This window comes from Pinus tabuliformis, chromosome 4_1 (assembly GCF_031772625.1).
Source record: "Pinus tabuliformis cultivar Carrire ecotype Pingquan chromosome 4_1, CPIR1, whole genome shotgun sequence".
NCBI lineage: Eukaryota > Viridiplantae > Streptophyta > Pinopsida > Pinales > Pinaceae > Pinus > Pinus tabuliformis.
The window spans coordinates 422,141,371-422,166,435 of NC_142303.1; the positions used below are offsets into that span (position 1 = coordinate 422,141,371).

General features: G+C 39.1%; 1 protein-coding gene across 4 annotated transcripts in view; it reads right to left on the minus strand.

The window, feature by feature from the left end:
* Positions 1-1,788: 1,788 nt before the first annotated feature.
* Positions 1,789-25,065, minus strand: part of LOC149176109 (DEAD-box ATP-dependent RNA helicase 17-like) — a 258,551-nt gene continuing 235,274 nt past the window's right edge. For all 4 annotated transcript variants that reach the window (XM_089419861.1, XM_089419862.1, XM_089419860.1 and 1 more), the window contains one exon: positions 1,789-2,205. In XM_089419861.1, the coding sequence (XP_089275987.1) occupies positions 1,966-2,205 (240 nt within the window). In that variant the 3' untranslated portion in view covers positions 1,789-1,965. The remainder of the gene's footprint in view (positions 2,206-25,065) is intronic.

Sequence of the window (25,065 nt, forward strand, 5' to 3'; positions counted from 1 at the left end):
ACTGCAATAATTGTCTTGTACTATCACAAAGAAGAAGTATAATCTACAACATCTTTTGATTCCAATCTAAAGTATGTTTGAATGATCCTTGAATTTCTGGGGATGTAGCCTAACCAGATTTGTGATTTGACAATTGAGGTGTTCATTTCCTTGGGGTCTGAAAAAATATTTAAGGCTAGTTTTGAAACAGCAGTTGATACAGGGAAAGGCATCAGCATTCGCAGCAAGACAATACAGGCATAGGCATTAGCATACTCCAGACTCGTCTACAAGGCAACATTGGTTCAGGTACAAAGTTATTCAGTTAAAGAATTCTTGTTGGGATAGTAGTAAAGAGTTCGTCATTTGTTCAGTTGCAAGGGTTTTACATCTGAAGTACATTTGCAGTGAGGGTTTCATTGAAAACATTAAAGTGGGTCATTATCCCTGGTACGGCAAACCACAGTTGTTTGTCTATTTTGTTATCATTTGTAGAGTGGTTGGGTGGTGCAAGGCAGGTGATTGAAATCACCATGTTGTAGCTTGAAAACACTTCAGGGTGGCAGGGTGGTGCTAGGGCAAGTTGAAACTTGCAAGGGTGTTGGACCATCCTATCAGTGGTCACTGATAAAACCAAGGCGTTGAAGTGTCCTTTCAGTTGGTGCTGGAAAATTGAACGCTTTTCTAGAGTACTAGAGAGTTGGGGCTTACCTTTTCAATTGGAGCTGAAACATATAATGTACTCACAAAATTATTAGAGAAGTGTTCGGCAGTTTTTCTCCCGGAAGGGTTTCCACCTAAAATCTGGTGTCCACTGTCTTTTGATACAGTGTGTTGTTGATTTATGTTTTGATTTGATGTTAAGTTAATTAATTCTCTGTAAAAGAAAAAATTAATTAATTGTAAGCGAAATAATAATTCACCCCCCTCTTAGTATTTCCAACAAAAAGGACATTTTCAATCTTTAGTATTACAAGTGCAATCAACAGTAAAAAATTTAAAATAGGACTCTAACATGTGCTTACTACTCATGGAAGCTTCTCATAGAGAAAGAAACTTTACTAAAAAAAAATCTTCTATGTTTTCCCTACAGTTTCATGTCAATCTGTTATTGGAGTGCGGGAAATGCATACAGCTTTCAGCACAGAATTCAGAAACAACATTTACAGACTTCCAAAACAGGGAAAATGATATATCTGTGGATGTATATGAGAGACGGAAGATCTGTAAATGGATGGTGCTCATAAATGTACTGACAAAAACACTACAATTTATTTTTTTGAACTGCTCTTGCATTATGGTTTTACTAATTACTTCTTTTCTTTTTCTTTTCTATGTCATGGGCACTTTCTTACACCTAATATAAAAAAGAGCACAAGAACTGTTTTTACACTATGGAATATGTATTGCCCAACATGATTTTGCTAGGTCTAAGACATGTTTCCAAAAACAAATCCATGCAGGAAATGTTTCACAAAAGTTTTGCATGAGTTTCCATGCATTTTCTGTATTGGAAATGTTTCTGATAAGAAAACAAGTCCGAGTAGGAAACTAAAAGTTTCCATTACACAGATGACATTCAATAATCTGCAGTGCTGGTATACAGGGGAAAAAATTCACTTTCCCCACACCACCATTCGAATAGCAGTGGGTGATAATATCCCTTGAGAATTCATCAGCATATTAAATTAAACTTTAGGCCTGAACTGTAATGCATGTTAAGACTATGAGATGACATTTTAAAAATGGTGAGAAAGGATTTCAAACTTATATGGTATTCAAGCAATAGAAGAGCATAAGACATGAACAATCACTCGAAATTCCTCCATTGCTTTCTTAGAGCTTTCTAACAAAACTTTTGCTGACATGACCCATACAACCATTGATTGAGCACATCATGCTGAAAATGAGAACCCCAATACTGAAGCTTGTGTGTACCAAATATAGATAATACAAAAGAACACTTTATTTGTCAACTGATGTGACTCATGTAAGTCGCATTTTTTTGGGACCTTTCCTAAACTTTTGACTTCTCTCCCTTTTCTTGGCTTGCTTGTTAAATGATTTCCCAACCAACGAAGGCTGGTCTTTTAGCCCAAAGCTCTTTGCAACATGCCCTAAGTGAAGCTGCTTAACCTGAAATATCTTTTTAAGATCACCTCGGTGGGCTGCATATGCACGTACAAAAGAACAGAACGCATCTTTTGCAAGCTGCTTCATACTTTCCTGCATCAAAAATATTGATCAGGATTCTTAGTTATAACAAAATGCACACAACTCAAATTGTGTCCAATCATTCAATGATAATGATCTTTATGGTACCAGGTTCGTAAAGTGCCACTTCTTATGAGTCATATAGATGAATCTGCATACTAAAAATTTATATTAAACACTAGCATTATTAACTCTTAATATATGATTCATGGAAATCCCATATAGATATGTGAAAGCATGTGACTAAATGTGTATGGGCAAAGATTCATCAAGATTCAAAATGCTAGTAAGCAATGGATAAAAAAGACAACGAAAAAATATTCAGACTGTTGAATAACATAGGGAAACAGGAGCTGTGTTGAAGTTATAGAAACTGCACTTACACATACAACATCAAATGCTCTAAGCACATACCTTGAAGAAATAGAAGTGCCAAGTGAGAACAAGACCACATTCATAGTTTGTTTGGAGGCCACAAATTCCATGGAAATAATGGCTAATTCCTCGATACAATAAGATAGTTGCTTAATTGTTTCCTATGCAAATGTTTTGGGGGGCTAACTTGACAAATACCAAAAGGGGTAACTTAAGATACAATGTTGTGAGCCAATTGTGTGGTATCAGTGTTGGAACTTGGAAGATGAGTTTTCTCATGTCAGAATAAACAATGCCTTCTTCAACTCGAGAAGCAACAATCTGAATTGTTATGAGCATTGACAAACTAAAACAGTGTTTTGAGGTAGCAACTTGAAGCTAGTTTGAGATGATACCTTTCTCTAGAAGTGATGGAGATTCTCAACAACTTCCCCTTCCCCGACTTTCACAAATTCTTGAAGAATTTTCTCTAGATCAAAAACACATAGCATCACTTATTTGCTTTCCTCAGCAGAATGTGACATTTTCTCCAAACTGGATGACTTCTAAAAAGGCATGCTGTTTCTCCCTTTGATGGAGGTTTTTCCCCTTTGTGTTTTTCTTACTGGCACAACATGTTCTAGTTTCCTAGTAGCAAACATCTCTTTTACTCCAAGCTTCGACTTTGGATTTGTTACCCCACATATTAGTAGGGGTACATAAAAAAACTTTGCAGTACATATCACCACCATTGTAAGCCCAAGATCACAAGTCAAAGCACCGTAACCATTCTGTGAGGTTTTGCATTAGGTATCCCAGCCTATGTCTTGCTCTTGTGTCTATATCTTGTTATTTTAATCAACCATGGCTGGTCCCTTGTAGTTCACTTTGGGTGCCTCTTGTCCTATATGGGATTGGAAAGTCATAGGTGATCTTACTCGAGGGCTCAAGGTTTTATGGGGGCCTGCTTTTGTAGCGGTGATCATTGGTGTATGGGCCAATCTGGTCGGCCTCACTGCGCACTTATGTCTTTACCACATATTTAGGGTCTATAAAGTGTGTAGGTGGCCTTGGCTTTGGCGCAATATTCCTCAGATAGCTCTTATGCATAACAGTCTCATTTTTAACAACTTTCATGTTTCCAAAGGCAACACATGGTTCCCATTGCAAAGTGAACTTGGTGGTCAAAAAGTCAACTATGTCTCAAATTGTCCAGCTTGATGAGAGGAGTCCATGCCACATTCTACTTTTCCAATCAGAGGTGGCAATGGCTAGTTACAACTTGGTCAAATCGAGCAGGTTTCTAAGTGCCAGAACAGGAGCAGGGTTAGGCAAAATGATGTTTGCATTACGTCAAAATTTGCCTCCTCAATGAGAGGAACAAAACCCATGTTTCAGATTTTCCAAATCCTCGAGGGCATTAGAAACTATCCACTTGGTCATGATGACATTGTAGGACAAGTTTCTAGGTGGCATAACAAGCATAGATTTTGACAAAATTTGACATAAAATTTGTCCAAATTGGTCTATATAACAAGTGGAACAAAACTCATATCTTGGTTTCCCTAAACTCCCAAGGGAATTAGAGATCCAACACAGCGTTGGTTGATGTAGCTCAAACAGTGTTGTAACCTTCGGTGGTGTCAATGAGGCTAGGAACACAAGAGCGAAGAATATCTCCAAGCCCAAGTTATTCTTTTGAATGGAAATGCCTTAATTAAATTAATTAAACAGTTTTTAATTATTTTCATAAGTTTTAACTTAGGGAAATAGATTAATTAATTACTAATAATTGAGACATGGTCAATTTTCCTTTAGACACTTCTAGAAAAGTTTCTATGTGATCTTAGCCATCGATTATATCATTTAGATCCAGATCTTAGCCATTGATTTTTCAATGGGAGATTATAAAGGAAATTGATGGGCAACCTTGGAGATCAATGACCATTGTGATTGGGGTTGACACCAGTGAGAGTTTCAACAGTGAATATTTTCTTAGTGTTTTCGTTCATCAGTATTCTTCTAGTTTTTCGAGATCCAAAGGAGGAATTGTTCCACAATACTTTTGCAGACAAGGAGGGCAAGTTATTGAGGTCGTGAGGATTCCAGGAGGGTTATGTTTTCTCTGAGAGAGGTCGAGATTCTTTGTGGAGAACGTATTTGCTAGGAGAAGTTCGTACAAATTCCAAAGAGGGTCGTACGAGTTGTCAAAAGAGCCAGAGGGTTGATTCTATCCAAGCCGTGAGCACCAGAGGGTCCAGGAGCCGCATGTGTCAGGTCATGTCAAGTTGCAGAGGGAGGTCGTGAGCCTTCCAAGGGTTAGATCGACTTGTGGAGATGAACAAATATTTTGCCGGAGCTTTGCCAAAATTTGGCAAGTAGTATTGTAATATTTATCAATTGCAGAATTTGTTGAAGATTAATAAAATTCTCAATTCTGAAGAACTGGTTTCCCTTTGGGGTTTTTCCAGGGACGTTTTGTCCAAAAATATTTGTGTCCATTTTGTGATTGGTTTTTCTATCAGAATTTCCAAAGTTTTTCTTTTTGGGTGAATATTGCAATCGTGTTTTTATTCGGTATTTGCAGTAAAATATTTTTCCTCAGAATTAAATACATTGGATAATTACCGGTTGATTGCAATAAGGGATATTTTTTATCAATTTTTCGCACACAAGTCATGATGACATCACAAATAATGATGATGTGGCAACATAAGGCATAATTTGGTCAAACAAAGTAAGACCCAGATGAAATTAGGCCTAATTATAGGAAACCCAATTGGCAGAATTGGTAAATTCGTAAAGATGTTAGAGAACTAGAAAAAGGTGCCCAAGTCAAGTCAAGCTAGTTGTTGGTGAAGTCAACTAGTCATTGGGTGGTCTGGCTAGTCATTGGTGATTTCTTGGACCAAGAAGTTATACTACGAACCAAGAAAGTAGCCATCACAACGTAAATTATTCTCGCCAAGGACTAAGTCAAATTCCTCCAAGAACAAATTAGTGGGTTGCTGAGATACTATTCTTCATGGTTAATCATATCAGACCATGAGAAAAGGGATTTGTCCACTAAATTGGGAAATTGAAGCCAAGTCAACCACCTAGTGGGCAAATAAAAATTGTAATGAAATATTTTATGAAAAAATTACTAAGTCTCGAACTTGTGGATGACTAGTAGAAATAATGATTTGAGGAGTCCAACTAGTTGTTAGCTAGCCATAAAAAATGTCTTATAAAAGGGTAGCATCCCTTGTTGTAATAGTTGTTGTTGTCATATAAGATTTGTGCCATCAAATAATAAAGAGTTCACTTTTGCAAATCATTGTCTATAATTTCTATATACATTGTGTGGAGTGGTTTTTATCTTCATTTTTAATTGATCTCATGTTATTGGGTTTTAATATAATAAACTTAATAATCATTAAAACTACATAGAAGTTAACAGATTGTGCCATTGAGGAGCTACATAGTCACCTTGGGGGGGGCGAACTAAGGGGCAACCCCACTTGGCCTTTTTATTCTACAAGTGGGTCAATCTAAATGACCAAAACATTTCGCAGGGGAGCTTTGTATCGTGCAAGATTTCATATTAGTCTTCACATATGATCTGAAGACTGGCGATGCCACGCTGAAGGACTCGCTCCTAGCTCGATTCAAACTTTATTAAGGGCATTAAGTCAATAGTGGGCGTGACTTCTCTTTGAGACCAAACCCACTCCCTTGATTTATCAAACTAGATCAATCTAAGAAGGCATTGATTTAACACTCCCGCAAGGATGATGTAAGTTGGGCACATGTATAAACTCAACAACCATTTTTTTACAAAATTTTCAAAATCTTTTATTTTAAGCATTAGCTTAGGATTTAATTGCTTTCTGATTTATTCTTTTAATTATCTCGTTAGCAAGCATTACCTTAGGGAAATTGAACAAAATTGCTAGATCTAACCAAGGATAGCTATCAGTGGATCACCAGTGTTATTGGTTGGCTAGTTGACCCATGGGGACAAAAATTTTCTCCTAAGGTTTGCCCACTTTTGGTGGGTAACAATGATCTATCTCTATCGAGAGTTGCGCCAGTGCATCTAATGTTTACGCATATAAGGGGGGCAGATAATCATGCCATCACGTAGCTCCATAAAGTGCTTTAGGTAGAAGGCATTTTTTAGCATAGACGCGTCATAGGTGAATCCAAGTAACCTAATGTAAAATCTGTGGACATCCTCTCATAGAGCTTGGTTGAGTACCCATCTAGTTGGCAAGGTGGCATGACGCATCAAAGGAGAATCTGAATGGGGGAAAGTGCTTTGGGGAGATAGTAATCATATGAAGAAGTTGTTGGTGTTGAGAAATCTAGGGCATTATTATTAGGTCATTTCTCTTCAATTAGTGTTTGCTTGTGAATGTTTTTATTTCTTTAGATTATGATCTTCTTTACTTAGATTATGATTGTTCTTCTTCATCAAACAATTACCAATGCGTGAACATAAATAGACAAGAGACATAGAATGTAAGCTATCAGCCAGGGGCAAAACCTTTCACTCTTTGAGAGGAAAACCCACACAAATTCTTCTTATAGAGATTCCAATTGACGAATACCAAGACCAAGACCCTTGACCTAGTAGCTTCTCCAAGATCAAGACACAAGTCCTCTTGACAGTCACTCTTCTTTCGTTTCGATCTTACAATCAACGAGATCTTCATCATTGCCTTTTATACTGATATCTTCATTGCTCTCTTGACTTCACTGATTCCTTCACCAAGCCCTTCTCTCTGAGATGGAAACTCAACATAGTAGTATCATCAACGAACTGTGTTTGCAACAAACTGTTGTATCATCAATACTGTCTTTCTGCACTTGATGTACTGACTGAGACAGTCTTTTGCATTTCATCTGAACTGTTGATCAAGTAGATCCGAACTAGTCACTGTGCTCATCTTCCCGAAATCAAGAAGGATCTGAATTCCCTTAACTGTGATTTGCCCAAACTGTTCATTGTACCTTCTTGTTGTATTTATCCACCCAAAAACAGAGATTCGAACTTACTTGATGACTGTAATAGAGTTCTGAACTTATCTTCACTGTCACTGCCCTTACGAAACCACAGAGAGACTTCCGAATTTCTCACTGTAATTGCCATCCGAAAATCTCAGAGATATTCTCGGATTTCTGTCTAAAATGCGAAGAACCTGCACTTATATATATAGTAGTTCGTCCTATAAATAAGCTCACATGTCCATCTGAAGGGGTGTGTCTTTTCATGGAGAGCCGACATGAATTCTTCACTGTTTTGAGGCCGACTTCAAGAGCAGAACTAGTGCTTGTCATTGGAGGGTTTTCTAGACATATTATAGACTCAAATACATTTTTATATCCCCAAGAAGGGTTATTCATACATGACATAGACTCTTTGACTTTTGTTAAATTTTGGTATGTTCTATGCTTAAGAGCAATTTACTTAAATTTTTCTTATTAGCCCAATAATAATATCGATATCCAGATTAGCAATCACATCAGCATGAAAGTAAAATGTAGATAGAACATAAACATAAACAGTAGAAGACAAGCCAAGACAAGAGGACACAAGATGTGGCACCAGCCAGGGACAAACTCCAATGTGGGGAAACCCTTGATCAAATCTTCTTTAGTCTTCAATAGTTCAGCAGAGAGATAGAGATAGAGTACAATGATTTAAAGTCACTACTGACTTGCCAAATAGGAGATCAGACATCAGAGATCTTAACCATGAGGATGACTTCAATAAAATTACAGTTCTGGCACCAAGGGCTGAAGATTTCTATACAGCAGATGTTAGCCCTAAAACTGCTTCACCAATCACCTAGAGAACTGGTCACTGGTTAGGGCATCATGGTATGCTGCAGCCTGCACCAGCCCTGAAACATACACCCAAACAACCTCCTAACACTGCAGCTTGGTCTCTCCTCTTTGTAGTTGTCCTACACAAGAGTATAGGGCTAACACCAGCCCCTATACTCACCCAACAACCCACTGTTTAGGGCTCGGTCTCCTTGCAATCTGCTGTCCAAAACAGTGCTGAACCTTGCCTTAACTTGGTCACAACAGACTTGCAGCTTCCCTTTTCTAACTATCTGCCCTCTCCTAAACTCGGCCTACTGTCCAGCAAACTCAGCCCTAGAATTTGGACCTGTTTTGTCCACAAAACAGTCCCTCAACCCAATCTAGACTCTTGTCCAGCACTCAGCCTCCAAACAGACTTGTCCACGCTTTCCTGAAGCAGACCCTCTTCCACACTATCCCTTGACCTCTCCTTGTTATGGCTAGGGCTTGCACTTCACTGCTGATCAGGCCTCTTTTGCTGCGGATAGATCTCCCTTCATGACTGCAGCTACGTCTCCCTTGACTGCGGCTAGGGCACCTTTAACTGTGGCTATGTCTCCTTCAAGACTGCGGCTAGGTCTCCCTCTTGACCTTTCTTTCCACCACGTCCTCTTTGTGAGAGGACAAACCCAAACGAGTGGAGAGAGAAATCAAGAGTGATGTGTGTCTCAAATGACTTGAGGTCTCCTCTATTTAAATGGAACGTTGAGGTTGCGCTGGGGGTAATTTGCTTGCTGGCCGACCTTGACAAATTGTCAATAATACAATTAAATTCATATCTCCATAAATACATGTCGGAATCAGATGATCCTTAGATCAATCCTACACCTCTCAGAGAGAGGAATCCAAGAAACATATCAGCTGCCATAAATAAGATGACCCACATGGAGTTTGGCCCTAGTTGCCAATTTTAACAACTTTTAATGACCAATCCTAAGGCTTTCAATGGGAGCCATCTAAAATAAAATCACTTGCTCATGAAACCCATGAAAGAAGGCTTACAAAAATAATTTTATTTTCTTCATTACATCATTTACAAAAGTCACAATTACATGTCATTATGAAGACCGAACCTAGTTACACTTTTCAACAGTTGGACATTGGATTCAGCACTCCCTGTGTGTTTCATGACATGAACTAACTGCCTCTCGTGGATCCTAACTCTGACGATTGTAGCAAAGACTAATGCCGATAGGTTTTGGTGTAACGGCAATTGTGATTCCAACAAGTGGTATCAGAGTGATAGGTCTCGAATTCGAAACTCACTCATCTCGCGCTAGGGGAGAGATTGTTGGACATTGGGTTTAGCACTCCCTGTTTGTTTCACGACAAGGACTAACCGCCTTCTGTGGATCCTAACTCTGGCGATTGTAGCGGAGACTAATGCCTATGGATTTTTGTCTAACGGTAATCATGATTCCAACAGAAGTTAAGACACCTCTACAAACCAACCTCGCGCTCAGCATGGGTAAGGATCTGAGGCGAGGGCCTCTAAGGACCAAAGTCCAATAGCATAACTCTCTCATCCAATGGCAGTCTCCAAGAGATTGGACTCTATGAAGGAAAAAAAGAAGCATAAAGTGACCTAGAGGTGGAAAGGGTGGATGCCAAACTCTGCCTGAATGATGGGTTGTGGGACCATCCACATACAATGAATGATGCACCATAGAAGCAAGGCATGTACTATATCCAATCTAGTCTCGTTTAATTGCAGAAAACTTAGTCCCTAGATCTCATAGCCAAAGAGAATTTCAAAGGGTTTTCCCCCTTGTGGAGTTTTTCCCTAGTTTTTGACCAAATCTGTCTCTCTTGTTGATGTTGTTAATTGTCTCCTATTGTCATTGCATTATTGTTCTATCTGCAGTTACTATTGATTGATGAAAAAATTAATTGTTATTGAAAAGATTGCTAATTGAAGAATTTAATTGGGCTAAAATAATTGAAATAGCATAAAGCAGTGTAAAATTACAATGGTATCAAAGGTGAGGTGAAGGACAAGCCCAAACGAGACAAGAGTTGAAGCAATCATCTTTGGAAGAGTTGAAGAAGCTTATCTAATCAAGTCAAGATGTCTACTTCTTACTTCAAGGAAAATGAGAAGTTGGGTGACTCATCTAACTTTGTTGCTTGGAAAATCAGGTTGGAAATCATAGTTGATGACAATGATGTTTGGGAATACATACAAGGAAAAGTACCTGAGCCTCCGGAGAATGCTTCCGCTGCTGCCAAGAACAAGTACAAGAAAGGTGACTTAAAAGAAAAGAAAATTATAGTTGATGGTTTACAAGATCATTTAGTTACATATGTTGGAATCTTGAGGAAGTTTAAGGATATGTATGATAAGCTAGTTGGCATGTATGAAGTCAACAATTTGAATGAAATCATCTCCTTCAAAGATCAACTCAAAGATATGAAGATGAATAAAGGAGAGTTTGTGCAATCCTACATTATGAGGATATCTCATCTTAGAGATCAATTGCAGAGAGTTGGGGAAACTGTGTCTGACAAGGAATTGGCGACTGTAACCCTTAGAAGTCTCCCTCGTATTTGGGAAACCTTCATTACTGCTATAAGCAACAACAACAATTTCCTGTCATTTGATGAGATTGTCGGAAAGCTCACTTAAAAAGAATCAAGGATGGTTTCTAGAGGTCGGATACAAAAGCATGAAGAAGGAGATCTTGTTGCATTCGTCACTCATAACAAGAAAAAGAAAAGAAAACAATGTGCATCAAATTCAAGCTCCTCCTCAAAATTCAAAGAGAAGGATTTAAAGAGAAACATCGCACATTGAATGTTACAATTGTCACAAGAAATGTCACTATGCTCGAGATTGCCCCAAGAAGAACAATGGTCCACGCTACAACACTAGGAACAACAATAACATGCTTAATAATCAAACAAGAAGAGATGATCAAAGGAATGAACGTAATGGAAGAGATGAAAGAAGAAGAGATGCTCCAACTGATCATGAAGAAGACCATCATCCTCAAAAGAAGTCAAGAAACACCAAGTATGAAAGTAATGTTGCTAATCAATCTGAATATATTCTTATTTCTGCACTTTCTAGTTCCTCTCCTCCGGATACTTGGAATAGTTGGTTGGTTGATAGTAGGGCCTCTCATCATTTATCTAAGGAAGTTATCTCTAATTGGAGGCAGGGGAAGTCAAGTTTGAAAATTATTCTTAGAGACAACACCACTCATCCCGTTAAGGGCTTTGCTTTTGTCAAGTTTCACTTGGATTTTAGGGAATCTGTTTTGCTTCATGATGTGATGTATGTGCCAAGGTCGAAGAAGAATTTGGTATCAATATCTGCTTCAAAAGACAAAGGGATAAGGGTTGCCTTCATCAAGGGAAAAGTACTTACTTGGCTGATGGGATCCCCTATGAGAGATACATTCACAATGGGATCTAGATTTGGAAGACTCTATAGAATCACTAGAAGACCTCTTCTAGCATTGGTCCATGATACTAATCATCAAAGCTAGCTATGGCACAGAAGATTGGCCTAGCGACACTATGAAGCCCTTTCGAAATTGAAGAAATTGATCTCTGTAATTCCTAATGTTCAAGCCCATCACAATAGAGTATGTCCTGGATGTGCCAGTGGAAAGAAGACAAGGGGACCATTCCCCTCTAGCGAGAATAAGACAAAAGACATCCTCCATCTTATTCATTCTGACATATGTGGTCTGATGCCCATACACTCTCTTGGTGGCCATCTTTACTACATTACCTTCATTGATGATTTCTCAAGGAAGGCTTGGATATATTACTTGAAGCATAAGGATGAGACCTTCGATCAAGACTTTGGTCGAAAATCAAACAGAGAAGAAAATTAAGATCTTCAAGTCTAACAACGGTGGAGAGTACATTTCAAATGAATTCATAGATTTTTGCAAGAAGGGAGGCATCAAGAAAGAGACGATATTGTACCCTATAATCCTGAACAAAATGGGATGGCTGAAAGAAATAATAGGTCTATTGTATAAGTTGCCCGTACCATGCTCCATCATCAAAAGTTGTCAAAGTATCTTTGGGGAGAAGCTACTAAGGCAGTTGTATATGTTCAAAACAAGGTGCCTCATCAGCATTGGGAAACAAAACTCCCGAAGAATTATTCATAGGTGTTAAGCCCGATGTTAGTCACCTCCCTATATTTGGTTGCCCCGTATATTTCCATGTGTCAAAGGACAAAAGGAACAAGTTGGAAGCCATGAAAGAAAAGGTACATTCGTTGGGTATTGTGAATATTCTAAAGCATTTAGAATATATATTCCTGGTCAAAAGAAGGTTTAAATTAGCAGGGATGTAACGTTCAATGAAGATGTTTCCCTTGGGAAAGCAAGGGACCTTCCTTCGCCTCCTCCTCCTAAGAAGAATAATGATGATATGGATATTTTAGAAGGTCCTTCCGTGCCTGAATTCGAAAGAGACATTGTTGATGATCCATGGACCCTATGGACCCCTTGGATCCTCCTCCATGTGATCCTCCTGCCAGGAAGAGGCCACTTTGGCTTCGTGACACATTACAGGATGTCGAGAGATGCATTCTCGCTAGAAGGACTTTTAGAGAGGGCAAGAAGCCATGCAGGTACCAGGGATATGTTGTAGTTATGAGCAATATGATTCAAGTTGAGCCTCACACCTTTGAAGAAGTCGTGAAAGAACAAATTTTGAAGCATGCTATGGCCAAAGAATACAAATCAATTATGAAGAATGATGTATGGGATGTTGTGCCGAGATCAGAGGGGAAATGTGTGGTGACTTCAAAATGGATATTCAAGATCAAACATGTATTCGATGGAAGTATTGAGAAATATAAGGCAAAGTTCGTGGCCCAAGGATTCTCCCAATAAGTGGGAGAAGATTACGATGATAAATTTGCTCCTATGGCTCGATACACCACCATTCGTTCGATAGTTGCCCTTGCTGCAAGTCAAGGATGGACCCTTCATTTGATGGACATGAAGACAACATTCCCTCATGGCATGTTATAAGAAGTGTATGTTGAGAAGCCACAAGGATCTGATGTAGAGGACTGAAAGACACACGTTTGCAAGTTCAAGAAGGCATTATATGGCATGAAGCAAGCCCCAAGATCATGGTACGTCTGCATAGATAGTTACCTGATGAAGCTTGGATTCACAAGAAGCAGCGCCAACCTCAATCGCTACTTCAATGTGGTCCAAGGTATGCCATTAATTTTGGTTTTATATGTTGAAGATCTATTTTTGACAGGTAGTGAGCCCCTGATGATTGAGTGTCAGAGGGAAATAGCCTCTGAGTTCGAGATGGAGGACCTTGGACTCATGCACTACTTTCTAGGGCTCGAGGTGTGGCAAAGGCTCAGTAAGATCTTCCTTTCACAAGGAAAATATGTCGTGAATTTGTTGGAAAGATTTGAAATGACAGAATCCGATTCCTTAGCCACACCGATGGAAATGAATTTCAAGAAGCTATGTGGAGAAGTTGCAGGACACGATTTGGCGAATCCATCCGAGTATAGACAATTGATTGGGGCTCTAATGTTCTGAGTGAACACTTGTCCGGACATATTCTATGTCGTGAACACGTTGAGTCAATTCATGATCGATCCTCTCTATGCACATTGGGTTTTTGCCAAGCATATTTTGAGATATTTGCATGGGAGATCACGCTTGGTCTGAAATATTCTACTGGAGATGTTTGACTACATGGATATACGGATGCTGACTGGGCAGGAAATGTTGTTGACAGGACAAGCACTTCTGGATGTTGTTTTACCCTTGGATCCTCCATGATATCTCGGATGAGCAGGAAACAAAAGTCTATAACATTGAGTACTGTCGAGGCAGAGTATATTCTAGCATGGTTAGTTGTGAAGCAGTTTGGTTGAGAAAGCTCTTTGGAGAGTTGTTTGAGTAGGTCCTAGGCACTATAGTGATATATTCCGATAACAATAGTGGGATTCATCTCGCAGAGAATCTCGTGTTTCATGACAAGTACAAACACATAGAGATCTGATATCATTACATTGGAGGCATGGTGCAAAGAGGAGTCCTTAGACTCCATCACATATCGATAGATGAGCAGATTACAGATATTCTCACCAAGGCTTTGCATAAGGGAAGTTCTTGGTCTTCAGAGAGCAACTTGGACTAATGGATGTTACCCCTCCTGATAAGGGGCATCACTGATCGAGAACACTTAGCATAGCTCTTCCCTTTTGGTTGAGCTCCCCAGGGAGGGAATGGAGCATTGAGGACTCCTCGGATTGAGGGATCTCTAGACAATAGGGTATCACCCCTATCTGTTACCCATAGGGTGGAAGATGTAGCTCCCTTATCTTGGTCTAGTAGAGTATACCCCAGTTTTCATAATACCCACAAGGCAAGCTTGTTGGGATTATCGCTCTCCTCATCTAGCCAACAAGTTGAGAAGGCTTGGGGGTGTGTGATCCTTACCTTTGGTAAGTCGAGTATCTCACCCAAGCTTGATTATGATGCAGGTGTTCTACCATATGACTCTTGAGGGTCATTGTTGGGAAGATCAGTGGGCAATAGGATGGATGAGATATCATATCTTGCCTATTGCTCGACATAGGGTGGAAGACATATGCTCCCCTATGAGATGACTTGGGGTGAGAGTGTCCCATAGGACCTTCCCCACTGTCATAGACATGAGGTGAGAGTGTCCCATAGGACCTTCCTCATTGTCCTAAGAGGGTGGTAGTTGTAGCTCCCCGATGATTCTTCTTCTTTAGATTCGAGAATGATTCAGTAGATAGAGTTGAGCAGAGATGGGACATGAGATGATGATAGGTACTTATGATGATCACATGATGCAATTGGAATTTCTCCCTAACTGAGAGGGAGTGTTCATTTAGAAACTCAATGACAAATTCCAATCATGGGACTAGATTCCTCTCTTTGAGAGGACCAATTTTGACTTTTGAAGCACTTGATTTGGACAAGGGAAAGTGTATTTTTTAGGTGAAGCCCACATGTGCACAAAAGGACAGGTCGGCCCTAAAAGAAAATTGGACACCTCTGGAAGCCTATAAATACAAGTCAAGTGACCCTCATTTGGACATCATCAAAAAAGCATTTTCTTCTTCTCTCTTTTTTGGTTTGGTTCGCACAGGTCTGAAGTGGGTTCATGCAATTTGGTTCGTACAGGTCTGAAATTACAGGGTCTAAAGCTCGCACGTGTGATTAGGGTTTTTGGTTTCTAGCGACAGTGTTGACACAAAAAATTTTCAGTTGCAATCACACACATACATGCCTATCTGTGCGGCTGGAAAGCTTCAGTTGCACGCATGACCCTCCCTCTGTGCGGTTGGGACTTAGGGTTTCATTTTTTGCAAGGAATCGCAGTTGACTATAGTTGATTGCAGATTGGGAAAATTAACTCTGATCAATATTGATGCTGGAATCATATTTCTGGATATTGTTTGGTGAAATTTTGATGGATAATTTTGTATTGGCTCATTGTACTCTCTATTGAGCATTATATGACAATCTAATCGAAGAAGAATTTCAATGGGTTTCTCCACTTGTGGGGTTTTTCCCAGGTCTTTGACCAAATCTGAGTCTCTTATTGATGTTGTTGATTGTCTCCTATTGTCATTGCATTTGCATCACTGTTCTATCTTCAGTTGCTATTGATCCGTGTTGATAATATCGCCGAGATATCGGCGATATTCGGAAATATCGCGATATTTTCAGCGAGCCAAAATATCGCCGACCAAATATCGCGATATTTTAGGGTTTTGAAAATATCGCGAGATTTACGATATAACGCCGATATCTCGGAAAATATCGCGCGACGACCGAAAATATCGCCGGTGACACTAAAATCATTCCGCGCGGCCTATATAATTCGATTTTTGGTTTTTTTCAAGTCATTTTGTTTTTCTGAGCGCTGGAGAAGGAATGTGGTTGCTGCCAAGGAGGGTTTGAAGCCATTATTGCCAATTTGCCACCAACAACGAAGATTTCTCTAAGCTGCAAGTGCCAAGAACAGTAAGACAATCTCGATTCTCATTCTTCCGGTTCCCTACAATCATTTTGCTTGGTTTTTGTTTTGCATTTCAAATTGCAAGGGTTTGCAAAACATAGTGATTCTCAGAACAAACATATATTCCAAGAATCCAAACATTAATTGCTACATCTGTTTCAAAAGATTGCACAAGTCATCAAGGTTTGTGACTTGTCACTATGTTTTCATTGCTGCCATCATAGATCACTGTTAGTGTCAAATTAATAAATTATTACCACTGCTAAGAAACTCTCCATGCCACTATTATGGCCATACATCATCATCGAGTTACTTAGAGGATCATTGTTGTCAGGACTCAGGAGAGTCAAGCTCACTGTGATGTGTCACATGACTCACGTCTATATCAGCGTTCAGGCCTGTATCATTGTCAAGTCATCATCAGGTTCATAATAAGTTAATAAGTTAATAACTAACCATCTAAATGGGGGCCGTTTGGAATTATCCAAAACATCAAACAGGTCTTCTTGAAACAAATGTGGCACGTTATAATCTTTCAATAAATCTGGTGCAACTTCACCGAACTCAGAACTGCACAAGAGAAATGGTGTATTAGCATTGAGCAATACCACACATATTTATAGAAAATAACTTCATATTGATATCACTGTCAAGGTAATACAATATTACATATACAAAAGTGGTCACCTACAGCAGTGGTATCACCTACAGCAGGTCTAATAATGCATTATGCACCTACAGCAGTGGTATAACAGTTATATATTTTTCCCATGCTTGGCATACTTCTGAAAGAAATTGTTCTCATTCCGTGCCAATTTGCTATGTGTTTCATTTGCCATTTGGATACCTCATGTTACAACATGTTCATACTCTTTTGTTCAAGAGTATTCAACAGTCAACTTGTATTACACTTCTATGACTAGGCCTGGTTATACTATAACTATAATTATTAATTAATAGTTAATTATTATTAATTACGTAACAGTGATATACAGTCACCTCATTTCCTTGGCATATCATTTGCATTGTTAGAACTTAGGCTCTTTCATTGCTTGGAAGTTGGCATCTTTGGTTAAAGTGGCAATTATTGCATGATACAAGCTCACTGCCCTCTTAACTTTTAAGTCTGCTCTTTTTTCATGCCCATTGCAAAATTGCAAATTTGCAAATAATGTAGCAAAAAAAGTTAAAAATGTTTTGTAAAATGATGTGGTTATTTGTAATTTCGTATTACTTATTAAGTTACTAATTCCAAATTTTTTTTGGTGCTCTAGGTTTCCTTTTGAGTTAGCCCACTACAAAATACAAATGTGCCAAAAGCCTTGGACCCATTTTGGGAGTATGGGAGCCCTGATGGTGGGACAAATCGTGCATATCTTACATGCAAATTGTGTGGGACCAAGATGACAGGTGGGATTACACGACTGAAATACCATCTTGCTAGACTCAGTGGACATGATGTTGGGGTTTGTACAGTTTCTAGTCCGGAGCTTATACAAAAAGTTCTTGAGGCAATTGAAGAAAAGGACAAAAAGAAGGAAGAGGCGGAAAGAAACAAAGCTAAACGTGCAGGTAGATCTTTCGGGATATCTTCTCCTGATTTTGGTGTTGAGGGTAGTGGCCCTAGTGGGAGGGGCTCCACAACTGGCACACAATCACATGCTACTGCTGGTGTGAGTGCGAGGTCATCATTTTTTGTTCCACGAACAGGAGCTGGAGCACAACCTGGCATAAAATCGCTTGTTAAAAAAAAGGAGAAGCAAGAAGCAGATAGAGTCATGGGGAGGTGTATTTTTTGGAGTGACTTACCTCTCAGCATCACAAAAACCAATCCATTTTGGTAGCCAATGTGTGATGCTATTGTTGTTGTGGGCCCAGGGTACAAAAGTGCCACATATGAGGAGTTGCGGGGGCCAATTCTTCAAGCAGAAAAACAGGACATCAACTCTATATTGGCGGAGTTGAAAAAGACATGGGAAGTCACTGGATGCACAGTGATGTCTGATGGTTGGACAGATAGGAAGGGTAGGACCCTTCTAAATTTCTTGGTACATTGTCCTAAAGGTACCATGTTTATTAAATCATTGGATGCATCAGAACATATCAAAGATGCAGCAACGATATGTGAGTTGTTAGATGGGTTCATTCGGGAGATTGGTGTGCAGAATGTGGTGCAAGTCATAACAGACAATGCAGCTAATTATGTGTCTGCCGGCAGAATGCTTATGGAGAGACATCCAACATTGTTCTGGACTCCATGTGCAGCGCATTGTCTCGATTTGTTGCTTGAGGATATGGGGAAACTCTCCTTCATCAAGGAGGCAGTTGATATGGCTAAGAGCACCCCCAAGTTTATTTATAACCATGCTTTTGTTCTTAGCCTTATGAGGAGGTTCACTAGAAACAAGGAGTTGCGGCGTCCTGCCATCACACGTTTTGCCACAACCTTTATTACTCTTCAGTCTTTGCTTCGATGTCAGTTCGAGTTGAAGCAAATGTTTGTGTCTGATGATTGGCGTAATTGTAGATACAACAGGAGACCTGATGGGAAAGCCATTGCAAAAATGGTGTACTCTGAGACATTTTGGCGTGGAGTAGAAGAAGCATGTGCAGTTAGCGAACCTATAGTAAAGGTTCTTAGATTGGTGGATGGAGAGAAGCCTGCAATGCCTTATTTGTATGAGGGCATGGATAGGGCCAAGGAGGCCATTCGTTCCTATTATGCAAACAAGGGTTCTGCTGGCCTTAATAGGCAGATGATGTTATGGGATGTGATCGATAGTCGGTGGACAGGGATGCTTCATCGACCCATTCATGCAGCAGCACTCTTCCTCAACCCCGCATTTTCATACAAATGCAACTTTGATTTTGATGGCGAGGTGATGGAAGGGCTCCATTCCTGTATTCAGAGGATGGTACCTGATCCTGAGCTTCGTAGCAAAATCAATCGCGAGATACAGTCTTATCGGGATTGTGTTGGCCTATTTGGCTTTGATGATGCCATTACGGAAAGGGCCCTCTTCATGCCACGTAAGTGACAAGTCATCACTCATTAGAAATTAGAAATTTGAATTTAATTATGTTTTAACTTTTAAGTTTTTGAATTTTTTATTTCATTATTTTGTTGTAGATATTTGGTGGCGAAGCTATGGTGCAAGGGCACCAAATTTGCAAAAATTGGCTATACGAATCTTGAGTCAAACATGTAGCTCTTCAGGGTGTGAGCGCAATTGGAGTGTATTTGAGAAAATACACGCCAAAAAGCGCAACAGGTATAACTTTGAACGCAAGCCTTCAGTTGAGCAATTACACTTATTGTAATTTTTAATTTTTAATTTATGACCTTCAAGTGTCAAGAGTCAAGAGTCAAGACTCATTACTTTTTTTGACACTCTTACAAGTTGGAGTTCGCACGCCTCAACGATTTGGTGTATGTGCATTACAACATCCGACTTCGAGTGAGGCAAATAGAATCACCAATGGATCCAGATGCCATTTCCTTAGACAATATTGATGTATTGTCTCCGTGGAGGGTGGAGTCTGAGGAGCCCATATTGGAGGAGTCACCTTCATGGTTAGAGCCAGTGGCAGATGATCCATTAGAGCAGGGGCAGCAAGAGGACTCGGAGTCAGAGGAGCAGCAGCACTTAGAGGAGGAGCAGGAGGAGCAGGAGGAGGAAGACACTGCGGGAGCATCGGCATCAACACCATCTACTATAGATATAGGAGAGCATAGCTCCATGCCCAGCACTCATTATTTGACATTAGGTGCAGAGGCAGGGTCAGGGCCTTCTACTACTAGGGGCAGGCCTGGCAAACAGCCCATCATGTTTTCCCGTAAAAGGGGGAGAGGGCAGTAGATAGATAGCTGCTAGTTTTATTTGTTATGCTACATGTAACTCATGATGATGAGATACTTTTATATATGTGATGTTATTTTGTATTGGTTCTCCACATTTGAGTCCTTGAATGGACAATTATCAGGGATCAGCAAGATTTGATATCGCCTTTGATATATCATTTCTATTTGACATCATATATATCAGTGTTTTCTTCATATTTATGTGCCAATGTGTTTATTTCATGTTGTTATTGCTTTATATGTTTAAAAATCTGAAAAAAAAAAAAATGAATATATTATGCATTTTTTATGCTTGCCGATATTTGCCATATTTTGCCGATATTGCCGATAAGATATTTTCTGGACCCTCGCCGATATTTTCCCAATACCAATATTATCAACACTGCTATTGATTAATGAAAGAATTAATTGTTATTAAAAATATTGTTAATTAAAGAATTAAATTGGGCTAAAGTAATTGAAACAGCATAGAGCAGTGTAAAATTAACAAGGTCAACGCTAAAATAGAGCTCCATATCAAGACCAAGTATACCCTCCCACACTGGGATCTAGACATCATCAAGGCCAAACAATAATTGAGATCTCAATACCAACCAAACCAAGATGTCCCCCCAAGTACCATTATATGGGCACGCAGCCTAACGTACTCATCTCTCCCTTTCATCAATCCAAGCATGCTTATCAAATATTCAGACTTCTCAGGGAGAGATCAACTCATCAGCTACTTGTTCATCCATTAGAACATATTGTAGCATCACGACCCCAACCGATATTAAACTTCCAATATATTGGTTCTTATTAACAATATGCTAGCATAAAATCTGGGGTCCTCAACCATTTTGATGTTGCCTAATTCATCATAATATCTAAACAAATCTCGACAGAAGCTTCTTGTTTCCAACCTCTCAAGCAGCGCCAAACTCAACCTCAGCACTTCTCAAAATATCCGAGTCTTTATTCACTTCTTCATAAAACAAGAGTAACCATCAGCAGTGCTTTATCCATTCTCTGATTTTATTCTTTCTTCATAGTCTTTTACTATACATCGTGTCCTCCTTTTCACCTATGGAGGATATACACTTTCCTTTATCCAAGCTCCCTCTCAACTAGCGATAAATCCATCATCAACAGCGTTATTCTTCCAACTACATAGGCTCTTTCTTTTGCATTATCATAACATCAGAGAACTTCAATCTTCCAGAACATCATTCCTTTTATCTTCATATGGGAACAAGGTTATCTTTCAATCACCAATTTAAACTTCAATATCAAGATTTTCTTACAACTCCTCCTTTCCATAATGCTCAACATCATCATAAAGTCATTCTCAAGTATGAGGTAGACAACCTCTTGAAAATTATGTACCTTGTAGGGCTTTCTTTTGAAGGGCTCCCTCTACAACAAGGCTTCTTACAAGTCTCCCTCTGAATCTAGCAATAATCCTTTCTTTTACAAGCATTCTTTAGATATACCTGCAAACCTTCTTCTAGGGAAAACACAAAAGAAAGTGTTATAATTAGGTACAAAAATGAAGCTAGATACATAGAGGAAATCATTAACAATGAAATGAAAGAGACAAAGAATACTTATCTTTTCGTGAAAAAGTGGAGCCTTCCTCTTGATTTTGCATTGATCTTTCAAAGTCCTTTTAGTTCTCTCTTATCATCATGCTTTTTCAAAATACTAGGGTTGCTTTGCTTCTCATTGGAAGTTTTCTACAAAGCCTTCTTCTGCATTTCATAGTCCAAGACATTATTACTTCCATTATTGTCACGACCTTTCTATTGATTTCAAGATGTCTAAGCCAAAGTCTACCAAATGATATGCTCTTCTTAAGGTGATTAATTTATGCTTACTATTAGAGTCCTTTAAGCTATATTTTTTCCACTCGCTTCAAAGAATTTGTGAAAGTCTTTCTCTTAACAAGAATTTTATGGTGTGATAACCCAAGATGAGCTGCTTTGCTTTTCTTCATATATAGTGTGACAATAGAAGACTTCTTCTAACATAGCTTCCCACAGGTACCTCTAGATTAGATACTTCTGAAGATTTTCCTGTGACTTTCATCCTTACACTAGGGTTTCATAATAAAACCTTGAAACTGGACTAAAAAAAAATGTTCTATAATGACTACCACAGAAGCCAGCCTTGCCTTTTTTACTAGGTGTCTTTCCTAATCTAGAATGGCTATTTCTAGCCTATTGAAATTCAATTTGTTTTCTCAAATAGGTGTAGTTACAGGACTTGTTTCTTCTTTGCAGGAACTGATTACAATACCTTTGGCCTAGATTAGACCTCTTACTCTCATGCACTGTTATAGTGGAGATATTCTAGGCCTCTTCTGAAGAGTCTTGGATCCTTCTGCAATTTATGGTACAGGTTTGTGGCTCATAATATGTTGTCACAAATAAGCTTTTGAAGCTTTGTAATAAGCCAGAATCAATGGCCTAGGATTTTCGAGTCCTTGTTAAATGATGAGATTTGATGGCTCCTGAAATTCCAGATCTTAAACTTCTATACTTTGGATCCTATAAATGCTTGTAATGAGCTCCTCTGTCTCCTTAAAACTCTTAGAATTATTCACAGGATTTTGGTCTCATGTATGGGACTTTGGTCTCTTTTTTCAAATGACTATCCTTCACTATAATTTTCATTAACGGTAACTTAGAACAAGTCTTTTTTTAGCTTGGCGTCCTGGAAACTTCTATTCGGCCTTCAAGGAGATGGTAATCTGTAGCTGCCTTTGTGACTGGCCTTAGCTCTGATACCATGTTGAGAAATCCTTAGGACAGCTTATTAGGGTTTCTTCAATTCAATTTCTCTTTAACATGACAATTTCTTGTGATTTCTTATAACTTCTTCTATTATTAAGTTGTTATCATCAAGACAATTGCCAAAACAATGAAGATCACAAAGACCAAAAACCCAAGATGTAGGCACTCAGCCAAAGGCAAAACCCCTCTTCTAGGGGAAAACCCAAAAATTATCTTCTCTTATTTTTTTAACCAAATCAAATGAGACAACCAAGGCCCTTAAACCAAGACAAAAACCTCCTCCAATCCACCAAGTCAACCTCTGAAGAAAACTTGTCAAATTCCAATCAAGATCTCCAACGTCAACATAAGACAAACTCCAAAATCTGAGTCAAACAGGGTCTCGACCTTCTCTTGCTTCTGAAATCTCAGCCTACATCCTCAGTCCTGCAACTTCGCATTAGTTACCTAAGTCCTCTTGCATGTGTGACAGTAAAAGAGAGATTTTCGATCTTCCTCAGCTTGACAAGGGTCGCTTTCTTCCTCGCCTAGAAAAAGACCTTTTCAACTTTCTCGCACTTCTTTTCTTCCTTAGAAATTGCAGATTGATTTGATGAATGGATTGATACCACAATGAGTCGAGCTCCTCTTCTATATATAGTCTCTTGGTGTGGTTGAATTTTCTTCATAAGGTCAACTTCATGGGTGATGAAGCCGACTAGGTGGAGGAGGGACTAGACACATTTTTTATAAATATATATATTTCTTTCTTGACACAAAAAGCCCAAGAAGGATCTATTACATACTGACAAGGACAATGACTCATGACTCAACCCTAAGAGCACACAGTGGGTGCTTGGACCTAGAAACATAATAGAATAAGCATGAAACCCATGTTTTTATAAAAATAATTTTTTCTTTTGATCTTTACAATAATTTTATTTTCTTCTTTCAACAAATACATATGAAGACCTATATTAGTTGCATTTTCAACATTTGGCTCATGTTGCAAAGCAAGAATTCATTTGATTGCCAACTCATCATGGAATCCATCAAATCTAAATCTGAAGAGGAGTCTCTCTCAAGTGCTTCAATATAATCCATCATGCCAAGTCTCAGACAGCATACTTCCCTTAACAAGGAAGTCGTCATCTCTTAGATATACTTCGAATCTTAAAATATCAGCTCCCTTTGGCACTGAACACTAAGATGATTTGATCCTGAGAGAAATACGTCATTAGCTTATAAATATCAAAGACATACCTTCAACCTTGAAGAGGTGTTCGAGTCTTCGTCAGATGTCCATCGATCTAGGCATGGCAGGTCCAGGGGACTTGCTTGAGTCTGTATGGGAGTTTCTTTAATATGTAATCGTGAGTCTGATCTTATAGGCCTCAAAGCCTCCAAGTACGCTTCTTCCTTAAGCACAACATGAAGGAAGACATCTTCACAAACAACTGATAATAGTGCATCTGGCAATAGGAGCTACAATCCTCTCCCTCTGAATGAATATTCCTATCACTAATGAATTTAATATCGGAGACGCATCTAACACTATGGCATCTTTGTCATCTAGAATGATCCTTTCATGAAGGATATATTTCTTCTCATCTTCTCCTTATCTAAGAATATCTCATTATTACATGATAGTGTGCTCCACGTAAATAGGAAGCCTCTTCAATCATAGTCATCAACCTTGGAGACTACAATCCTTCCTTCGAGGTCTAGCCTCTTGTCCATTACCACTTTAATCAAGGGGTGGCTCTACATCCTCCTCAAATCGAGACTTGGTTCTCACACTTATCAAATGTACCTGTAGACCCTAGAACAAGAGCAGGAACAATAATAGCAAAGTAAATAAACATATTGAAAGCGCACCTGGTGATGAGGCCGGATTGTCTTTCTTCTCTAGATATGGGAGTGGCTTCTTCATTTTCCTACACCAGCTCCCTCTTCTTACACTACTCTACATCCCGATGATCCTCAAGAAGGCTCTACTTTCTTTGATCTCATCCAAGAGGTCAATGAAATAAGCATTCAAAT